Raw genomic sequence first — 16,798 nt, forward strand, 5'->3', positions numbered from 1 at the left:
CGTGTCAGAAGCCTAGCTTTATTCCGTAGACCACCTAGGCTGCTCACTGGGGAGGACAGTATTTGTTCAAACACGGTCCCTTTGGTCCGTGTTGGGCAATAGCACAATACACTCCGCAACTGTCCTCTGGAAGCCAAGGCTTTGTATCTGACGGGGGTTACAAAAACATGGATTTCTCGAGAAGTGCCTGCCCACCTGTGTTTAGATCCTGAATTGTGGGAAGATCTTGGCAGCCAAAGTTTCTAGGAGATGCTCAGGGAAAAGTCCATTGAGGTTATGGAGACTTTTCAAAGGACAGTTTCCCCCTTTAAAGTGGTTACGATAGAAGAAGAATTCCTGAGAACTGACATGGAATATTGGACTAGATGGAACCTTGAAAGATTTTATCTCTTCTCATTTAGCTTTCCATGGAAGAATGTGTCTTATTTTAGAAACCCTCCCAGGAATGAAATTTTCCATAGCTTTCCCCCCTGTTAGCCCTTTTTTAGAGTTCTATAAAAGCCTTCTATCAGAAAATTCTTGATCATTTGTATGACCGTCACGGTCACTGCCACAGCCCAGAACTGGTTCCCTTGCTGCGTCTTTTGCTGCTCATACCCTCCACAGATGGGCCTGTCATGGCTGAAGCCCATTATTAGATCACATCTTGGCTGCTTCTTTAAGGCCAAATAATGAGAAGTTTTTTCCTACCTTTTTCTTTTTTTTGTAGGTCATATTTTTCAACTATCTAATGATTTTTGTTGTTGAAAATTGGATTGGGGATTTCCTGTGTCTGGAAATGCTCTAGGCCATGAACTTTGCAACCCTGATGCTCCTCCCGCTACCTCTTAAGATATGCTAAATAAAAGGAGACCCAGAGAATGAAGCAGCTGCAGGCAAAGCAAAACTTCACAAAATCAAAACACAGAAACACTGAGTAATTGTCCTTCTGGTTTTTGATTGAGCAAGACCTTTGTAAAATGAAGCATACTTCAAAGCTAAGTGGGCATCTTCTTTATTAAAGATCAATCAACAAGAACTCGGTCAGGTTTAGGAAAATAGAGAAATCACAATTTAAAATGCAGAATGTTAAAAACTAAGCATGCCAAGGAGATAAGTATGAGCCCATAGTGTCCCTTAGCATATCTGCTTTATGCCTAACTTCCATTTACCGTGGGCATTTGGAGACCATTGAGCCATTGTTATCATAGCTTTCAATACAAGTATTTACGATTTTTACATTTATCTTTGATCTCTAGTTGGTCTTAAGGGGGATTCGATCTTTTTCAGGTTTTAGAATCAAGATTATGATTGTAAAATATAGATATTTTCCTTTTTTTTTTTTTTTTTTTGCAACAATGGAATTAGGATGAGATATATCTGACCTGTAATGTTCCTTTGAACTCCCTTACAAGAACTTCCGAGCCCCATGCCTTCAGAGGTCCATCTGGGATGACTCTTGCTGGTGTTCCATACGGCACACTTGCAAAAGACTTCAACATGTGGGTGCAGCGGAGAGAAGGGTAATGAAAGGATTACACGTGTTCTCACCCCTCCGTTTCAGAGGAAGAACATTGCCGGTGCCTTCGAAACCCCCTTGACTCATCTGCATACGCCCCTCTCTGACCATCTCCTCCGCTCTGCCCCAACTCCCATCTTTTATCTGATAGATGAAAACTATCCTCATTTTTGGTTTACCATTACTTTGCTTTTCTTCATGATTTTACGGTCTGTGTACACATTGCTGAAGATTATATTCTTTAGTTCAGCCAAATTTTGAAATTTACAGAATGGAATCATACTCTTCCATTTCTTTTGTGATTTCCCTTTTCGTTTTTGCTTTGTTTCCGTATTTTCGTTTTGAGATTCACTTCCATTGATAGATGTAGCTGTAGGTCAGTTTTACTACTTTATATTTCATTATAGGACTGTGCTACAATTTTTATCCATTCTACTGTTGATGGACATTTGGCTTGGTTCCAATTTGAGACCTTGTGATGGCGTCAATATGACCATTTTCACCCACACCTCCGAGAACTCAAGTGCTGCAATTCCTCTAATATATACACCTAAAGTGCAGTTGTTGGGTTGTGAGACACACATATGCTCAACTAGAAGAGTATAATTAATAGTTTTCTAAATAGTTTTAACAATTTTCTGCTCCTACCTGCAGTGGATGAGAACTCCTTTTGCTCAGCATCCTTACCAGGACTTCATATTGTCGGATTTAAAATTTTTTTTCCAGCTAGGGTGGTACAGAGTGGCACTTTATTGAGGATTTAATTTCCGTTTCCTTGACAAATAATGAGGGTGTTCATCTTTTCAAATGCTTAGTGTCCATTCATAGTTTCCTTTCTGTGAAATGCCTGTTTATGTCTTTTTTCCATTTGACTATTGGGTTGCTCATCTTTTCTGGTTGAATATTAGGAATTCTTTATATATTTTGAACATAAACCACTTTTTGGTTATATGGGTTATAAATATCTTCTTGCAACTTGTAGGAATTCCTCTCATTCTATGATTTCTCTTGATAAACCAAAGTCTTCATTTTTTTATAGTTGACTTTATGCATCTTTTCTTCACGCTTTGCATTTTTATATCTTGTTTAAGAACTCTTCCCCCTCCCCTAAAGACATGAAGATATTTTTTCTTACATAAATTCTAATTCTTAACTTCATTTGAGTAATCCACCTATAAATAATTATATTTTTCATTTCCATTTGACTTTTTAAATACAGTTTCCATCCCTCTGATGAAATTCCCCATCTTTTCCACTCGATTTTTCACAAATTAATCATAATTATTTTAAAGTCCCTGTCTGATATTTTAAATATCCAGGTTGTATTTGGGTCTATAGTATCATATTGAATACTGTGTTTCCTGACAGTGGATCATTTTGTTTCTTGCTTTTCTTTCTTTTTTTTTTTTAAGAAGGTTTTATTTATTTATTCATGAGAGACACAGGCAGAGGGAGAAGCAGGCTCCATGCAGGGAGCCCGATATGGGACTCAATCCCAGGACCTCAGGGTCATGCCCTGAGCCAAAGGCAGGTGCCAACCACTGAGCCCCCACGTGTCCCTCTTGCTTATTTTCTATGTCATAATTTTGATTGGATGCTGGATATCATATGTAAGAGAACAGGAGAGCCTGGGGCAAATGGTATGTGGGTCCAACAATGATGATGCCTCTTCTGTCAAGCCAATCAGAGGAGGGTGGTTGAGTCCGTCTTTCATAGCTAAGCCTGGGCTGGATTTCCTTGCTTCTCCTCTCACCTTTGGTGCTCCCCTGCTCCTGGGGTGCTGCTACTGTGTTCAGTGACTGTAGGGGCTGGGCTGCTGGAGGATGCTTCCTGGTTCTCCCGCCTGGCCCCTCAGGCATGGGGGACTGTGTGCCTGAGGTCAGCAGGGGAGCTTTCTCAAAACTCCGCCTGCCCCCCACCCCCACTGTGGGAGCCCCGCTCGGGCCTGCGAGTGAGTAGCCTGCCCCACCGCCCCGGCCTGTGGGAGGAGAAGTCCATTTACACAGCGTGGGACCATGGGCCTGAGCAGCTTTCCTGACCTCCCCAGAGACATATGCGTCTTTCCTACTGTCAGTGCGGGGGGGGCGGGGGTGTGATTTTCTGCCCCTTCTCCTTAGCCACCGACCTCTGCCCTGCAGGACCCCAGGGGGCAGGTGACTTCTGCTTCCAGGAGAGCAGGGCCCAGAACAGCTTCTATTTGGCGCCTGCCTCCCGGCAGCATCTGGTCATCGTGTGCACTCCTGTGCTCCCAGCATTCCTTGTGAGCACCTGATGGAAGCCCATGAGAAGGATCTGGAAAGTTGGGTGGCTAGCACCTTCCCTGGGAGCTTCCCACGGGTGCTGAGCTCTCAAGTTAACCCACAGTCACCTTTTCAGAACCTGTTAACATGTTAGTTATCTTCATGACTGCCTGGGCCTGTCACCTCTGCCCATTGTCACGGTCCCCTCTCCCTCCCATCACCGCAAAAGGCTGAGCAATTTGTGTGGCCCATCTCTCCTGGATGAGCTCTCAGCCTCTGGAATTCGGCTCCTCTGGCTGAATCACAATCTATGGTCTCCGATGGGCCTTAAAGAAGTTATGATTTTGTAGATTTTTTTTTTAATTTTATTCATTATCCATGATAGTCACACAGAGAGAGAGAGAGAGAGAGAGGCAGAGACACAGGCAGAGGGAGAAGCAGGCTCCATGCACCGGGAGCCTGATGTGGGATTCAATCCCGAGTCTCCGGGATCGCGCCCTGGGCCAAAGGCAGGCGCCAAACCGCTGAGCCACCCAGGGATCCCATGATTTTGTAGATTATCCCGATTTCTCTCACTGCGAGGGGGGCACAGGCTGAGGAATCCCACTGACTGTCGCCCCACGGCCACCGCCACTCTCTGCTTTCTTTCTTTGCCTTGTTTTCCTCAATCGCACTTACAATGGCCCTGGTGTGATAGTCGTGTCTTGTCCATCTCCCCTACCAGAACGGTCACTCCGTGAAGATAGGATGCGTAGTTATTTTCCCCATTTCTGTGTCCGACCTACGACAGAAACTCAGCACAAGCTGTCAAAGAGACGCACGCGGTGAGTCTGGAGCTGTGACATCCTTCTCTAGCATCTCGTGTTAGCGAGTCCTCGAAGTCTGTGCTCGCGCGAGGCCGGCTGGTGCCCCCGTGTCCCCGTGTCCCTGTGTCCCCGTGTCCCTGTGTCCCCATGTCCTTTGGGAGGAGCAGGTGCCCACTGGTGAGTCAGCAGCTGTGACGTGCCGGGTCCCCACGCAGCGCTCCAGGACTGGGGGCCCTTGGGGCTGCTGTCTCGTGGGGGGCCGGGCGCATGGCCAGGCTGCCTGTTGGCCTCAGCCGGTGACCTTGCCGTCCACCCCCCCACCCCGGCCAGGCCGCTGTGTCAGGCTGCAGGCCCATGGCCCTTTCCCTGTGCCTCCCTCCCTGTGTTTGGAAGACGCGGTCGTAGAAAGGACGGTGGAGGGTGGGGGCCGTGGTGCCTCCTGCCCCAGGCCCTGGACAGCCGCCTAGAGAGGCGGTGTCCCCTAGGCCACTACGGCCCATGGTCCCGCCTCGCAGCACAGGTGCTGAAGGGCCTGTGGGTTTTCCTCTCTGACCGGGTGATTCTTCTTCACGGGCTGGGGCTTTCTATGTCTCCGGGTAGTCTGTTCTTATCTTGTTCTCCTAAATCATACCCAGGTGCAGTGCAAGTGGTGGCCGCTCCTGCCCGACCCGACCCAGGGCTCGGGGACTCCGGCCGCGTCCCCTGCGAAGCTGCCACTCGGAGGGAGGCCTTGTGGGCTCCCATCCTCCCAGGCCGGGAGAGCCCTTCTGCTTGGGAGAACTCAAGTCAGTGAACGTGCTCCCGAATTGCCGGGACCTCGTTTTCGTATCACAATTGTAACTACTATCCCACGGTGGCCCCCAGTACATTTTCTGATTAAAAAAATATTAAAACCAGCTCTCATAATGTAAGTGGTTTGTGAGCATTCTTCTCTAGCACTGTGCTAAAGGCCATACGTTCTGGGATATCGTTTAGTTTCCTATCGTTCAAAACCACTTTCCCCCATCTTTTAATTATTTATTTAAGTAATAATTCTGGGTGGGCTAATGGAGGCGTTTTAGAAAACATAAAGATGCGTGATGATAAAATAACCTCAATTATTCTGAAGGATAAAATAATAGCTGCCTCGAGTTAGTTGCTCTTACTGCTAACTGGGAAACAAAACATCATCAAAACACATTTTGATGCTCTTAATTCACTGGGACTCTAACTTCACTGGGAAAATGGCTTTGAGGATGGTGAGAACATTGACTAAGTGGCTTGTTCATCCCACACAGGATTACACCAGTTTCTGAATCAGAATTTCCTGCTATTGCAACATGTTTTTTTTTTTCTTTCTTCTTCTTCTTTCTTTTTATTTCCTTAGAAACAATCCATTTGGGTTCATTACGTGGCCATTTGTTAGCCCTGTTAGTTACAAGGCGTTGTACTTGTTTGTGACTACAGTGAGGTCATGTAGGCCGTGTGTGTGTGTGTGTGTGTGTGTGTGTGTGTGTGTAGACAGAGTCAGTGGAGCTCCAGGGAAGCAGGCAGCACAAGGGGTCACCCTGGTATTTCAGAACCCAAATCCTGCTTCCCTGAAGTCATGGGGGCATTTCTATTTCATTGATCAAGAAGCTTGGTTCAACTTTGGCTTGCTCGCTCCGGGCTGGGCATGGACATCAGTCCCTATGTAATATCCTCAGAGAACGCGCACAGACCCCAAGTGTGTAACAAGGTAAGCGTCTTTACAAACTGAGCACCTGGTCCCCAGCTCACCAAGCAGTATGTGACCAAGCCTCCCTTGGCCCCGCCTCGTGTCACCAACCCTTCTCATCTTGGGGAACCATTCTCCTGTTTTGATAATTTTTATATTTTATATATGCGGAATTATACATGATATACTAGTTTGTGTCTGGCTTCTTTCATTTTTCATGATGCTCATGAGATTCATCGCCATCGATCACGTGCTGCGTTTGTGCGTTCGTACTGCTGTGTAGTGTTCCATCGAGCGATACAAGGCAACTTACTCATTCTGCTGTTAACAGGCATTTAAATAGTTTCCTTCTGCAAAGGCTTTGGGGGGCCTTCTGAATACTCTGAACATTCTAGTACATCTCTTTTGGTGAAAATATACATATATGTACACTCCTGTTGGAAATATATGAGTGGAGGTGTTGGGGCATAGGTGTGTGTACGTTCAGATTTAGTAGATAAGCCAGTTTTCTGGAGTGGCTGTCAGCACTGGCACCGCACCGGCGGTGGCTTCTAGTTGCTCCATCTCTTCACCAGTATTCAACATTTTCTGCCTTTTTTATTCTAGTTATTTTGGTGGATGTGTATTGAATGTGGATTACTTTACATTTCCTTGATGATAGCAAAGCCAAGTACCCTTTTGTATGATTATTAGTATTCGTGTATCTATTTTTGTGAGTTGTCTGTTCAAGTGTTTTGCGCATGTTTTTAGCAGTTGCCTTTCTCTTTATTTGGTATATATCTATATTTATTATATATAATATATATTTATTTATTTGATATATATATTTATTTGATATATATTGATATATATATATTTGATATATAATTCTTTATATAATCTGGGTATAGTTCCTTTGCTATGTGTATGTATTATAAATATCTTCTCCTCTGTGGGTTGCCTTTTCGCTCCTGCAATGGAATCTTTTGATGAATAGATAGATATTCCTCATTTTTCGAAAGTTCAATTTATTTTTTCTTCTATGTTTTGTGCTTTTTGTGTTCAGTTTAAGAAATCTTTGCCTACCAAGTTGACAAAGCTGTTCTGTACTTTCCTCTGACATCTTTATTTAGATTTGTAATTCAGCTGATTTGACATTGTAGATTGTATGCAACAGAGGTCAAGATACAATTTTTCTGTATGGATATCCCATTAACTGGGCATCATTTTACTTGCCTCCTTTAATTTTTTTTTTAAGTTTTTGTTTATTTATGATAGTCACAGAGAGAGACAGAGAGGCAGAGACATAGACAGAGGGAGAAGCAGGCTCCATGCACCGGGAGCCTGACGTGGGATTCGATCCCGGGTCTCCAGGATCGCGCCCTGGGCCAAAGGCAGGCGCCAAACCGCTGCGCCACCCAGGGATCCCCTACTTGCCTCCTTTAAAATGCTTTCACAAAATAAAGTTTTGTTGAAATATGTTTTACATTTTCCTGGGGAAAATTACTAATGATTCTTGAAAAAAAATTAAACCTATGGTGACTTAAAATGTATAATATAACCTGTAGACTTACTTAACACTAATATAGATTGAACTTTTAAGAAGTTCTTTGATTAGACTCTTGTTAGTGGCTCCAGTATATTTATTTGTTCAACATCAGAATAATTTATAATACACAAAGCATAATCATTTTTAAAATTAATTATTCTTCGCATGTTTCCATTTGAACTCAATCCAACATGTGTCTGCTAGAATGCGAGACAGCTGAGAATATGGCTGAAGCTTTGAGCTCCATTTTATGTCGTTTATGTTTTAAGCCATATAATAAAATTGTCGAACATTGGGTCAGTAACAAACGGTTTTACTTTAGTATTCAAAGCTATACCAATAAAGAGAAGTACAAGGTGAGGACTTTTATTGCTATTGGAGGGCCTGCCACCCCTCCTGTAATGCCTTCCACCAGGTTTTCTGCTGGTAATGACACAGATCTTTTAAGACGTAAAGATCGAAAAGAAAATACAAAAGCCTCATATCTGTATTTGGAATGACTGTGAATGCTTCCTCTTTGATGGCATTTCTGCTTAGTTTTATTTTTTTCCTCTTTTTATTATTTGTTCTAGGTTGTTCTGGTCAGTGGACATCTGGACAGCTGGGACGTTGGGCAGGGTGCCATGGATGATGGCGGTGGAGCCTTTATATCATGGGAAGCACTCTCGCTTATTAAAGATCTTGGTAAATATTTAGAAAGTCGTTAACCAATGTGTGGGGATCTCTAGCAGTGACATGTTTAACTCAACACAGAAAATACTAAACAGATAAATTACCGTGATATGTTCCAAGACCCTCCTGAGGTCTGTGTTTTTTTGTCAGTTGATTCCAAGAAAAGAAGAATTTTGTCCCCTTAAAGACATTTTATTCAAGTGTGCGCCAGACAGCCAAAGCTTCAGACGTAATCAGCCCTAGGGAGAAGGAGCAAGCAAACAAAACTGTAGCAAACGGAACCACATCGGCTAAGACCATGTAAGAAAGCCATGACCAAGTGCAAAGACAAGTCAGCAGCTCCCCCTGCCTCCTTCTCCTTGTTCATCTTGACACTGTCAGGCTGTTGAGCTAACCTCACGCAGCCGTCTTTCAGGGGCAAAAGTCAAGGAGAGGGGCACAGAACCGAAGGGATGATTCCTTGAGCCACAACAAGGAATCCAGGCTGCAGAATTGGAACTTCCAGGGAAACCTAGACATGAGGAAGATGGACAGGCCTAAAGAGAAAAAGCCGATGGTGAAAGCAGCGTTTGGTGACCCTCTCTGTGAACAAAAACATGCATTTCCTCTCTGTGCGCTGGTCCGATTTTGAGTGAGGTTAGAAATAATGAAACAATCTGAAGTAAGAGCCCCGCATCTGAGTCAGGGCAGGGGTGGCTGTAAAATGCCTCGTCAGCAGAATGTTTTCTGTCGTAACTGGGATGCCTCCGCCTCAGACAGAGTAAACACGAGAACATCCTCTTTGGAGAAGACTCTCCATTGCTGACTTAAACATAAATGTTTAAACGCATCCATTTCTTCTAGTGTTTAATGAACCCTTCCAATCCCGTAAATAAGCCCCTTAAATAATTGGCGGATTAACAATAGATTGCTGAAACGGTCTTGCTTGCAGCAAATCTTTGGTGTAGCATTTTTTTTTCAAATACCTGTGTTTATTTTTATTAATTTATTTTTTATTGGAGTTCTATTTGCCAACATATAGCATAACACCCAGTGCTCATCCCGTCAAGTGCCCCCCTCAGTGCCCGTCACCCAGTCGCCCCCTCCCCCCGCCCACCTCCCTTTCTGCAACCCCTTGTTCGTTTCCCAGAGTTAGGAGTCGCTCATGTTCTGTCTCCCTTTCTGATATTTCCCACATTTTGATTTATGTTTTAGTTGTGTTTTAAAAGTGGCGAGATAGAAAGATGAATGTGCATTGTTTTACCTTTAAATAGGCCAGCGTCTCTTAACCTTGATGCTGCTGACGTTGGGGGCCACGTAATTCTGTGTTGTGGGGCCTGTCTCACGCAGGATGTTTAGCAGCACCCCTGGCCTCTATCTACTGGATGCCAATAAGCACCATCCTCCTCGAGCTGTAACGACCAAAAATGTCTCCAGGCATTGCCAAATGTCCTTTGGCAGGTCGGGGGTGGTGGTAGGGGAATGCATAAAAGTGGTCTGCTAACACGATCTAATAAAAAAAAAAAAATCACTAAAAGACCTGATACAGGGCCATTTTGAGGGGAAAGAAAACAAACCAATTGGAAAGGTACCTAAACTTTTAACATCGCTCCCAAGCTGAACACATCCTGTGTGAAGGCAGTTTGTAAGAGCTGGGCATACCCGGAGACTTAAAGAGCATCCTCTCTTCTTAGGACTCTTAGGATAGAGTCGGAACATACAGACGCACCTGCTCACATAGGTGCCAACAAACACGTAATTTCAAGGTCTGTTTTTAGAACTGGGGAAGGTTTGAAAGAGGTGAATTGTCCAGCAAATAAAAGCCCCAAACATACATCCCTTCAGAGAAGATCTGGGAAACCCTACATTTGAATCCTCTCCCCCTTCCCTTAAAAATGCCCCCCTTGTGATCTGTTCTGTCTTTATCTTCATTCTGGGTTCCAGACACGAGACAGGCAGATATTAAACATTTTCTTCCTTACAGGGCCCAGATATGCATTTAGGAGATTAATTTTGAGGTGTTTGGCCAACTTGATTAGAAAGAGTGGTGGAGCGACAAGAGAACCGGGCCCCTCTGAACTGGAGCTTGTGTCCCTCTGTGACTCAACTACTCTTTTTGGCCTTGGGCAGGTCATTTTAACTCTCTGGTCTTCTTTCTCTTCATCTCTCTCTCTCTCTCTCTCTCTCTTTTTTTTTTCCCTCTTCATCTCTTTTAACTGTAAGCTTCCAGAGTATTTTATCTGCCCTGGATGGGAATAAAGGTGATGCCTTCTCTGGGCTTTTGTGGTGCTCAGCATGGGACCCTAAGTCACCGTTAATTGAGTTGGATTCAATTGCATAGATGAAATAACAGCACGCAAAGGGGAATTGAGTATCTTTTCCAGCACTGACTTCTGCTGCTTTTGATAGCTAGAAACCAGTCTCCTTCAATTCAGGACTTGCCTTTCCTAGAGTTTTCTGGAAATCCTATGTAAACATATGAATAAAACTCTGAAACAGAGAGTAATAGTTCCTTTTTTTTTTTTTTTTTTGAAGATTTATTATTTGTTTCAGAGAGCGAGCAAGCGGGGAGAAGGATGGAGGGAGACAGAACGGGGAGAGGGACAGACTTTCAAGCAGAACCCCTGTTGAGCGCGGAGCCCGACGCTTGGGCTCCACCTCATGACCCTGAGACCATGACCTGAGCTGAGACCGAGAACTGGATGCTCAACGGGCTGAGCCACCAAAGCACCCCAAGGAGTTCTATTTTTTTTTTTTTTTTTTGGAGTTCCATTTTTTTTTGAGTGGGTGTTAAGAGGCAGCGGGCTCTGGAGCCAGACGCCTGAGTTCCTATCTCAGCCCCGCATCTTACTAAGCATGTGGCCTTTGCCTCTCTGTGCCTCAGTTTTCTAATCTGTGAGATTGGGACAATAATAGCTCCAATCTCACAGAATTGCTTTGAAAATTAGTCTGTTCATATAACGTACTTAGAGCAGCGGCTGACCCAACCCAAGAACTCAACAAACGTCAACTTGTGTTGTTTCCTAAGCCTGACTCTGGCAGTACCGGGTACGTTTTTTTACCCCATTCCCATTAGTCATCACACTGCTTCCTCACTTATATGGTAGTTACGTGATGTAACTCTAGGTCCGCCCGCTGTGTATGGAATATGCTTTCTCTTTACTATTCAAGTTGCCGTCTCGTGTGTGAAGGACATCCAGTGATCCCTTCACCTGTTTTCTACTTGCGTGCTAAATTCCCAGGAATCTGAATTTCTCCACTTCCTGCCTCCAGTTCCAGCGTAGGTCACCTGCCCGGTCTCCACTCTCTACCTCATTGGAGACTGTACCCATTAAATCTTACTGTGATTGTCCCTATTAAATCTTACTCTTTGATTCTACAGTTAAAATTAAGTGGTAGATTTCGATTTGTAGATTGCCTCCGTGTTTTAATGTGAGGAACCGGGTCTAACGTGTGACATATGAGTTCTGTTTGATGGGATGAGCACTGGGTGTTATTCTATATGTTGGCAAAGTGAACACCAATAAAAAACAAATTTATAAAAAAAAATCACTGATCTACTTGAACAAGAGATACGACTTTGGGAAATAGGCTCATAATTATATTACTTAATTATATTAATAAGCCCAGACTGCTTAAGTGGTGATATATGAAAGCTCCGTGGCAATCATTTTTTTTTTTTTCTGAGAAAAGTGACTCCTTTTGGCTGATGTTCCTTGGATGATATGTCATGCAGCCCGGCAAAGTCCCTCCGTGGGGCTTATGAACTTGAAGTGTTGGTCCAGCGAGGATTTCTGATATTTAGGAATATAGTCCTGAGAGTCATCCTTCTGAGCCCTTCTCCTTTGTTCTCTTCTTATAGATTCCCTCTTTAGCCCAGGCCATCAGCTAAAACTATATTCAATTAATCTAACAGAAGAGATACTGGAGTTTTGCAAATATAATCCGTCATTCCTGAGTAGCTGTCAACAGAAGGCTATTTGCTGTGAAATGCTGTTGAATACTTCTTTGTGTTTGTGCTTTGCTGGGCTCGAATCTGTTTATTTGAAATGTCATTTCCTGGAATGTTCTGGTGTCCACGAACAAAGCCCACGGCCAAAGATGCTATGCTTCAGAATGTTCGTCTGGCACTTGAAAAATAAACCACCATCCATCTCAAAATTCTTCCAGCTTTATCATTTTCAGTGAAGTTAGAATTTTGAGTTTTCAGGCCCAGACAAAGGGGAGAAGAGAATCAGAATCCAGAGCACCACTTAGCTGTTGAAATGTGGACTTTAAGCGAAACATCTCGTTAGAGAAATGCAAGCGCGAGCGTCCTGATTGTGATTATTTTAGGACTCGGAGTCTATGTGTTAGAGAAATGTCTTATTTCAATAGCGCTTTACTCGTCCACTCAGCCGATTCTTGCCGTGCGCTGGGTTGCGTGTCCGTGTGCCCGACGTCTTGTACCAAAGAGGAACAAGACATGGTCCTTGAAGGGGGAGAGACATTGAATTCGACAACTGCCACGGAACTGTTTTAAGTGCTTTAACTGAAGTGTGTACAAATGACTCTGCGCACCTGGCGAGGGCGGGGGGACCAGGAGGTGTGGCTGGGTCAGGGCATCTTCACAAAGGTGATATTCAAGCTTCCTTTTGTAAAGATGAATACGAATTCCTGAAGTGCAGGGGGCACGTGAGTAATCCCCAGCAGACCATAGAGCCTCCGGTCTTGCACATCATTAAAAATGAGGAGAAAGTTGTCGCCAGTAACAATCTGGGGATTGCAGGGGAAGAGAGGGTTTGCAAAATTGCAGGAAGCGTGCACTTTTTATGTAATAGTTTTATATAACTTTTTTTTTATATAATAAGAAGGTGTCATTTCAGTCATCAAGAGAAATAGAAACCCACCTCAAGTGCCAAAAGACAGATTTCTGGCGTTGCCGTTATCACGAGCATGGTGGCAACAGGGCCAACGGGGCAGAGGCAGGAAGGAGGAGGAGGACCCAGGGCACACAGCCACCTGTCGTCACAGGTCCGAGGGAGGCCCGTCCAGAGAGAGGGTTTCCTTCTCCCCAGTCAAGCCTCCCTTGGCCAAGTCCAGGCAGCCCACCCAGAGCGACCGAGCGGGGGAGACGGGCAGCTTTCCACCGAGGAGCCCTAAGCGGCAGAGCTGGCCGCGGGCCGGGCCCGACCCACCCCGTCCCGGTGGAAGGGGCCTCCCAGGCGCCCCAGCCCCCGAGGGTATGAACCTCCCACCCGTGGTGGTGGGTGGGCGCCGTGGGGGGCCCTCCCGACGGCGTGGCCTCGCCTTCCCCCTGGACAGCCCCAAGCCGGGAAGGCCACCCCCGGGGTCTGTGTTACCACAGATGGGACTGAAGCTGAGGGAACCTCGGTGCCTGCCCACGATCACGCGAACCCAGGCGGCCGGCCCGCGGAGCTGAGGACAGACAGCCTCAGGTGGGTGACGGGGACCCGGCGGGCTGCCCCGGTCGGCGAGCTGGGCACCGGGCTGGCCTCTCTTCGCCCGGCGCACCTGTGCCCGCGCCGCCCAGCAGCCCACTTCTCCCGGAGCCTTGTGCCAACGACCTGCGTATCCGCAGCGATGTTGGGCCTACGCCAAGGGCTCTTGACCAGGTTTGCCCACGGCCCCAGGGGAGCCAGAATCCGGCGGCGTTTTTCTTTGCCAGCAGGGATTTCCATCTGAAAACACAGCACAGACCGTCCCTCCCCGCCCTCGGGATGCTCTTCCCCCACGGTTACTTTGTGAACGGCGGGAGGGAGACCCACAGTCCTGGGCAGGTATCCTCCTGGAACCACGGGTCCTCGGTGCCCTGGGGGAAGGGCACGTCTGCTGCGGAAGTAAGGAATGAGGTCTGAAGAAACCGTATTTCTCCCCACGTTAAATTTCATTGTCGTTAATCTGAATTCTAACATGTAGATCGTGGTTTGCTTTTATTTTCCTGAATCAATTTTGGTCTTCTCTTGTTTTGATTGTATTGGATGAGACAAACACGAAGAACAGTAGAAGAATCAGACTCTAGGAATATGCTTACTCTTTTTTTTTTTTTTTTTTTTTTGATTCTAAAAGTAGCTTTACTGTCATGAGCATTTGTGGCCTCTTCTCATGGTTTTTGGGGGATGATCGTCTCTTTTTTTTTTTTTTTTTTTTGTACTCAGATATGTTATTTCCTCTAGTGGCAAGTTATGTAGTATCCCAGTCGCCTTCCCAGATGACTTGTAGCAGATGCCTATTTTCTCCCGGTTGGGAATTGCTGAGGACTTTCCAAGGTCCGATCCCGGGCATCAGCTCCGCTGAGATACTTAGCATCTTTCCATCTCCTCGGCCGACAGAGGCCTTTCCACTGGCCTGAGCAAAAGACACGCTGTGTGTCCATTGGTCGTCGGGCTGCGTCTATGAGATGAAGTAAGGCGAGCCGCGTAGAATCCCTTCTGCCCTTTGGCTTGGTTGGGATACGGGGCTCGGCGGTCACCTGGCAGGCCTGCCGCGGGCCGGTCACCGCTGTGACTCTCCGTCAGTTGGGCAGAACGTAGGCGTCTCCGCGTGAGAGCAGACGAGGCCGGCCCGGGGCAGGCCCGCCGTGAGCGGCTCCCTCCCGCCTGACACAGGGCCTGGGATGGCCCGGGATGGCCCACAAAGGCCCCGAGGACCAGGCTCGGGGGCCCGCCCCGCGGCTGCTTTGGTTTGGCCTGTGCGTCCTCAGGGAGCGGAGAAGGGCGGTGGCATTAAAGGACTCGGAAGCCGTGGAGGAGAAGGACCGTGGAAAAGACTTAATAATGGTGTCCTTAGGGCCCGGCGGCTCTCCCCCCCCCCCCCCCCGAGAGGGGCCCACAGGCCGTCTGGAAAGTGCAGGCTGCTCCCTGGCACCCGAACTGCCCCAGTGCAGCGAGGCCGGCCCACACGGCGAGCCCCGGGTCACCCGCGAGTGCCCCACGCCCATCTCCCCGCAGCACGAGTCCTCCCACCAAGGAGGCCGGAGTCCGGCCGCGGTAGCATCACCTGGACGCGCGGGCACGGGAGCTAGGCCTTGGGCGGGGGAGGGGGGAGAAGAAAGGACAAAATTCGAGCTCGTGGAAGTGCATAGTGTGAGGAGTGGAGGGCGTTTCTCTGAGTCCAGAGCAACAGGCGAGCGGAGACTTGCTCGTCCAGGTCCAGCCGAAGGTGACGGTCATTTGTTGAGGACACTAGACGCAAAGCTAATGCCTGGGGCTGATGCTTAACAACTTTACGGGGGCATTGACGTGCCAGGACTTCATCCTGAAGAACAAACCGGGGAGCGGGGAGCGTCATCCTTGAGCTCGCACAGGAGTGCGACGGACAGAATGGAGACCCCGGAGCTGAACTGGGGAGGCCCCGGCCACGCAGAGCCTGGGAAACCGCAGCTTTGCGGTTACTACGAGATTTTGTGCGCTTTGGGGCTGACGGGCTGGCTTCCACCTCGCTGCGCTAGATGTGCCAAGGAGGAAGTGATGGGGTTTCCAGAAGGGTCGTATTATTCCTCGCCTACGCGCTCCTCTGCATCATGCTAATGATGCACTTTGCAAAAACTGTGGCTTACCCAGCTCAGAGCGAGTCCTGTTCCAGTAAACGTGCCCAAAAAGAGAGATCCACAGACAAACAGGAAAAATACTCTATAAACATCTGATTGGACCTTTATGGTTAAGTGGATTTTTAAAATGGTCCCACCCAGGGGACGCGGGTTAATTTAATTCATCCGTGGGCCCCTCCAACCCTGTGAACTTCCTCAGAATCAAGCTCCAGGAAGGGAAGGTTTCAGCCAGGCGTGCGGTGGCCGTGACAGGCTAAGTGCAGTATTGAAAGAAGTCGAGTATTATTAGATTTACTTTCTCCGTAGTCCTGCCGGCGGCCTCCTCGTGTGGGTCATCGCTGGGGGTGAGCTGATCCATGCAGCCTGGCTGTGCGCCTGCTGGACGCCAGCATGTCCACGCTGTACCACGTGACCCACGTCTCGGGGACTTTTCAACCCTTTCAGTCTCCTTCCTTGCTCTTCAGATGACTCGAAGGCTGCAGGTAGAGACGAGGCGGGCTGTAGAGCAGAGTAAGCCTAGGGTCCATGTTACGAGTGCGTTGGATTCAGGTCCTTCCTTGCTGCTGAGTAGCTGTATCATGTTGGAGAGATCATCTTTATCTCTTAGGCCTCGGTTTCCTCTTCTTTACAACGGGAGCGTGTGACCTTGAATGGTTGATAGGATAATTTGAAATCATTTAGACGGTGTCCGGCCCCCACCAGGTGTACTAATAGCAACTATTACCGTCAGATGCTATTTGCCAAAACGGCAAGGGCGGATGTTGCAGCAGAGGATCTGGTCTCAGGATGGACTCTGTCTCGGGCTCTCTCCCGTCGCATCGCTGAGCTTG

The 16,798-nt window shown here is 47.1% G+C and overlaps 1 protein-coding gene across 6 annotated transcripts in view; it reads left to right on the plus strand.

The window, feature by feature from the left end:
- The window catches only part of CPQ (carboxypeptidase Q), a 402,483-nt gene that overhangs the window by 250,455 nt on the left and 135,230 nt on the right, over nucleotides 1-16,798 (plus strand). For 5 of the 6 annotated variants that reach the window (XM_049103891.1, XM_049103890.1, XM_035708500.2 and 2 more), the window contains exon 5: nucleotides 8,341-8,452. In XM_049103891.1, the coding sequence (XP_048959848.1) occupies nucleotides 8,341-8,452 (112 nt within the window). Of the gene's footprint in view, nucleotides 1-8,340; nucleotides 8,453-12,281; nucleotides 12,623-16,798 lie in introns of those variants that run through there. The other variant, XM_035708501.1, reaches the window with a different exon arrangement.

The sequence above is a fragment of the Canis lupus genome, chromosome 29, assembly GCF_003254725.2.
Source record: "Canis lupus dingo isolate Sandy chromosome 29, ASM325472v2, whole genome shotgun sequence".
Classification (NCBI taxonomy): Eukaryota; Metazoa; Chordata; class Mammalia; order Carnivora; family Canidae; genus Canis; species Canis lupus.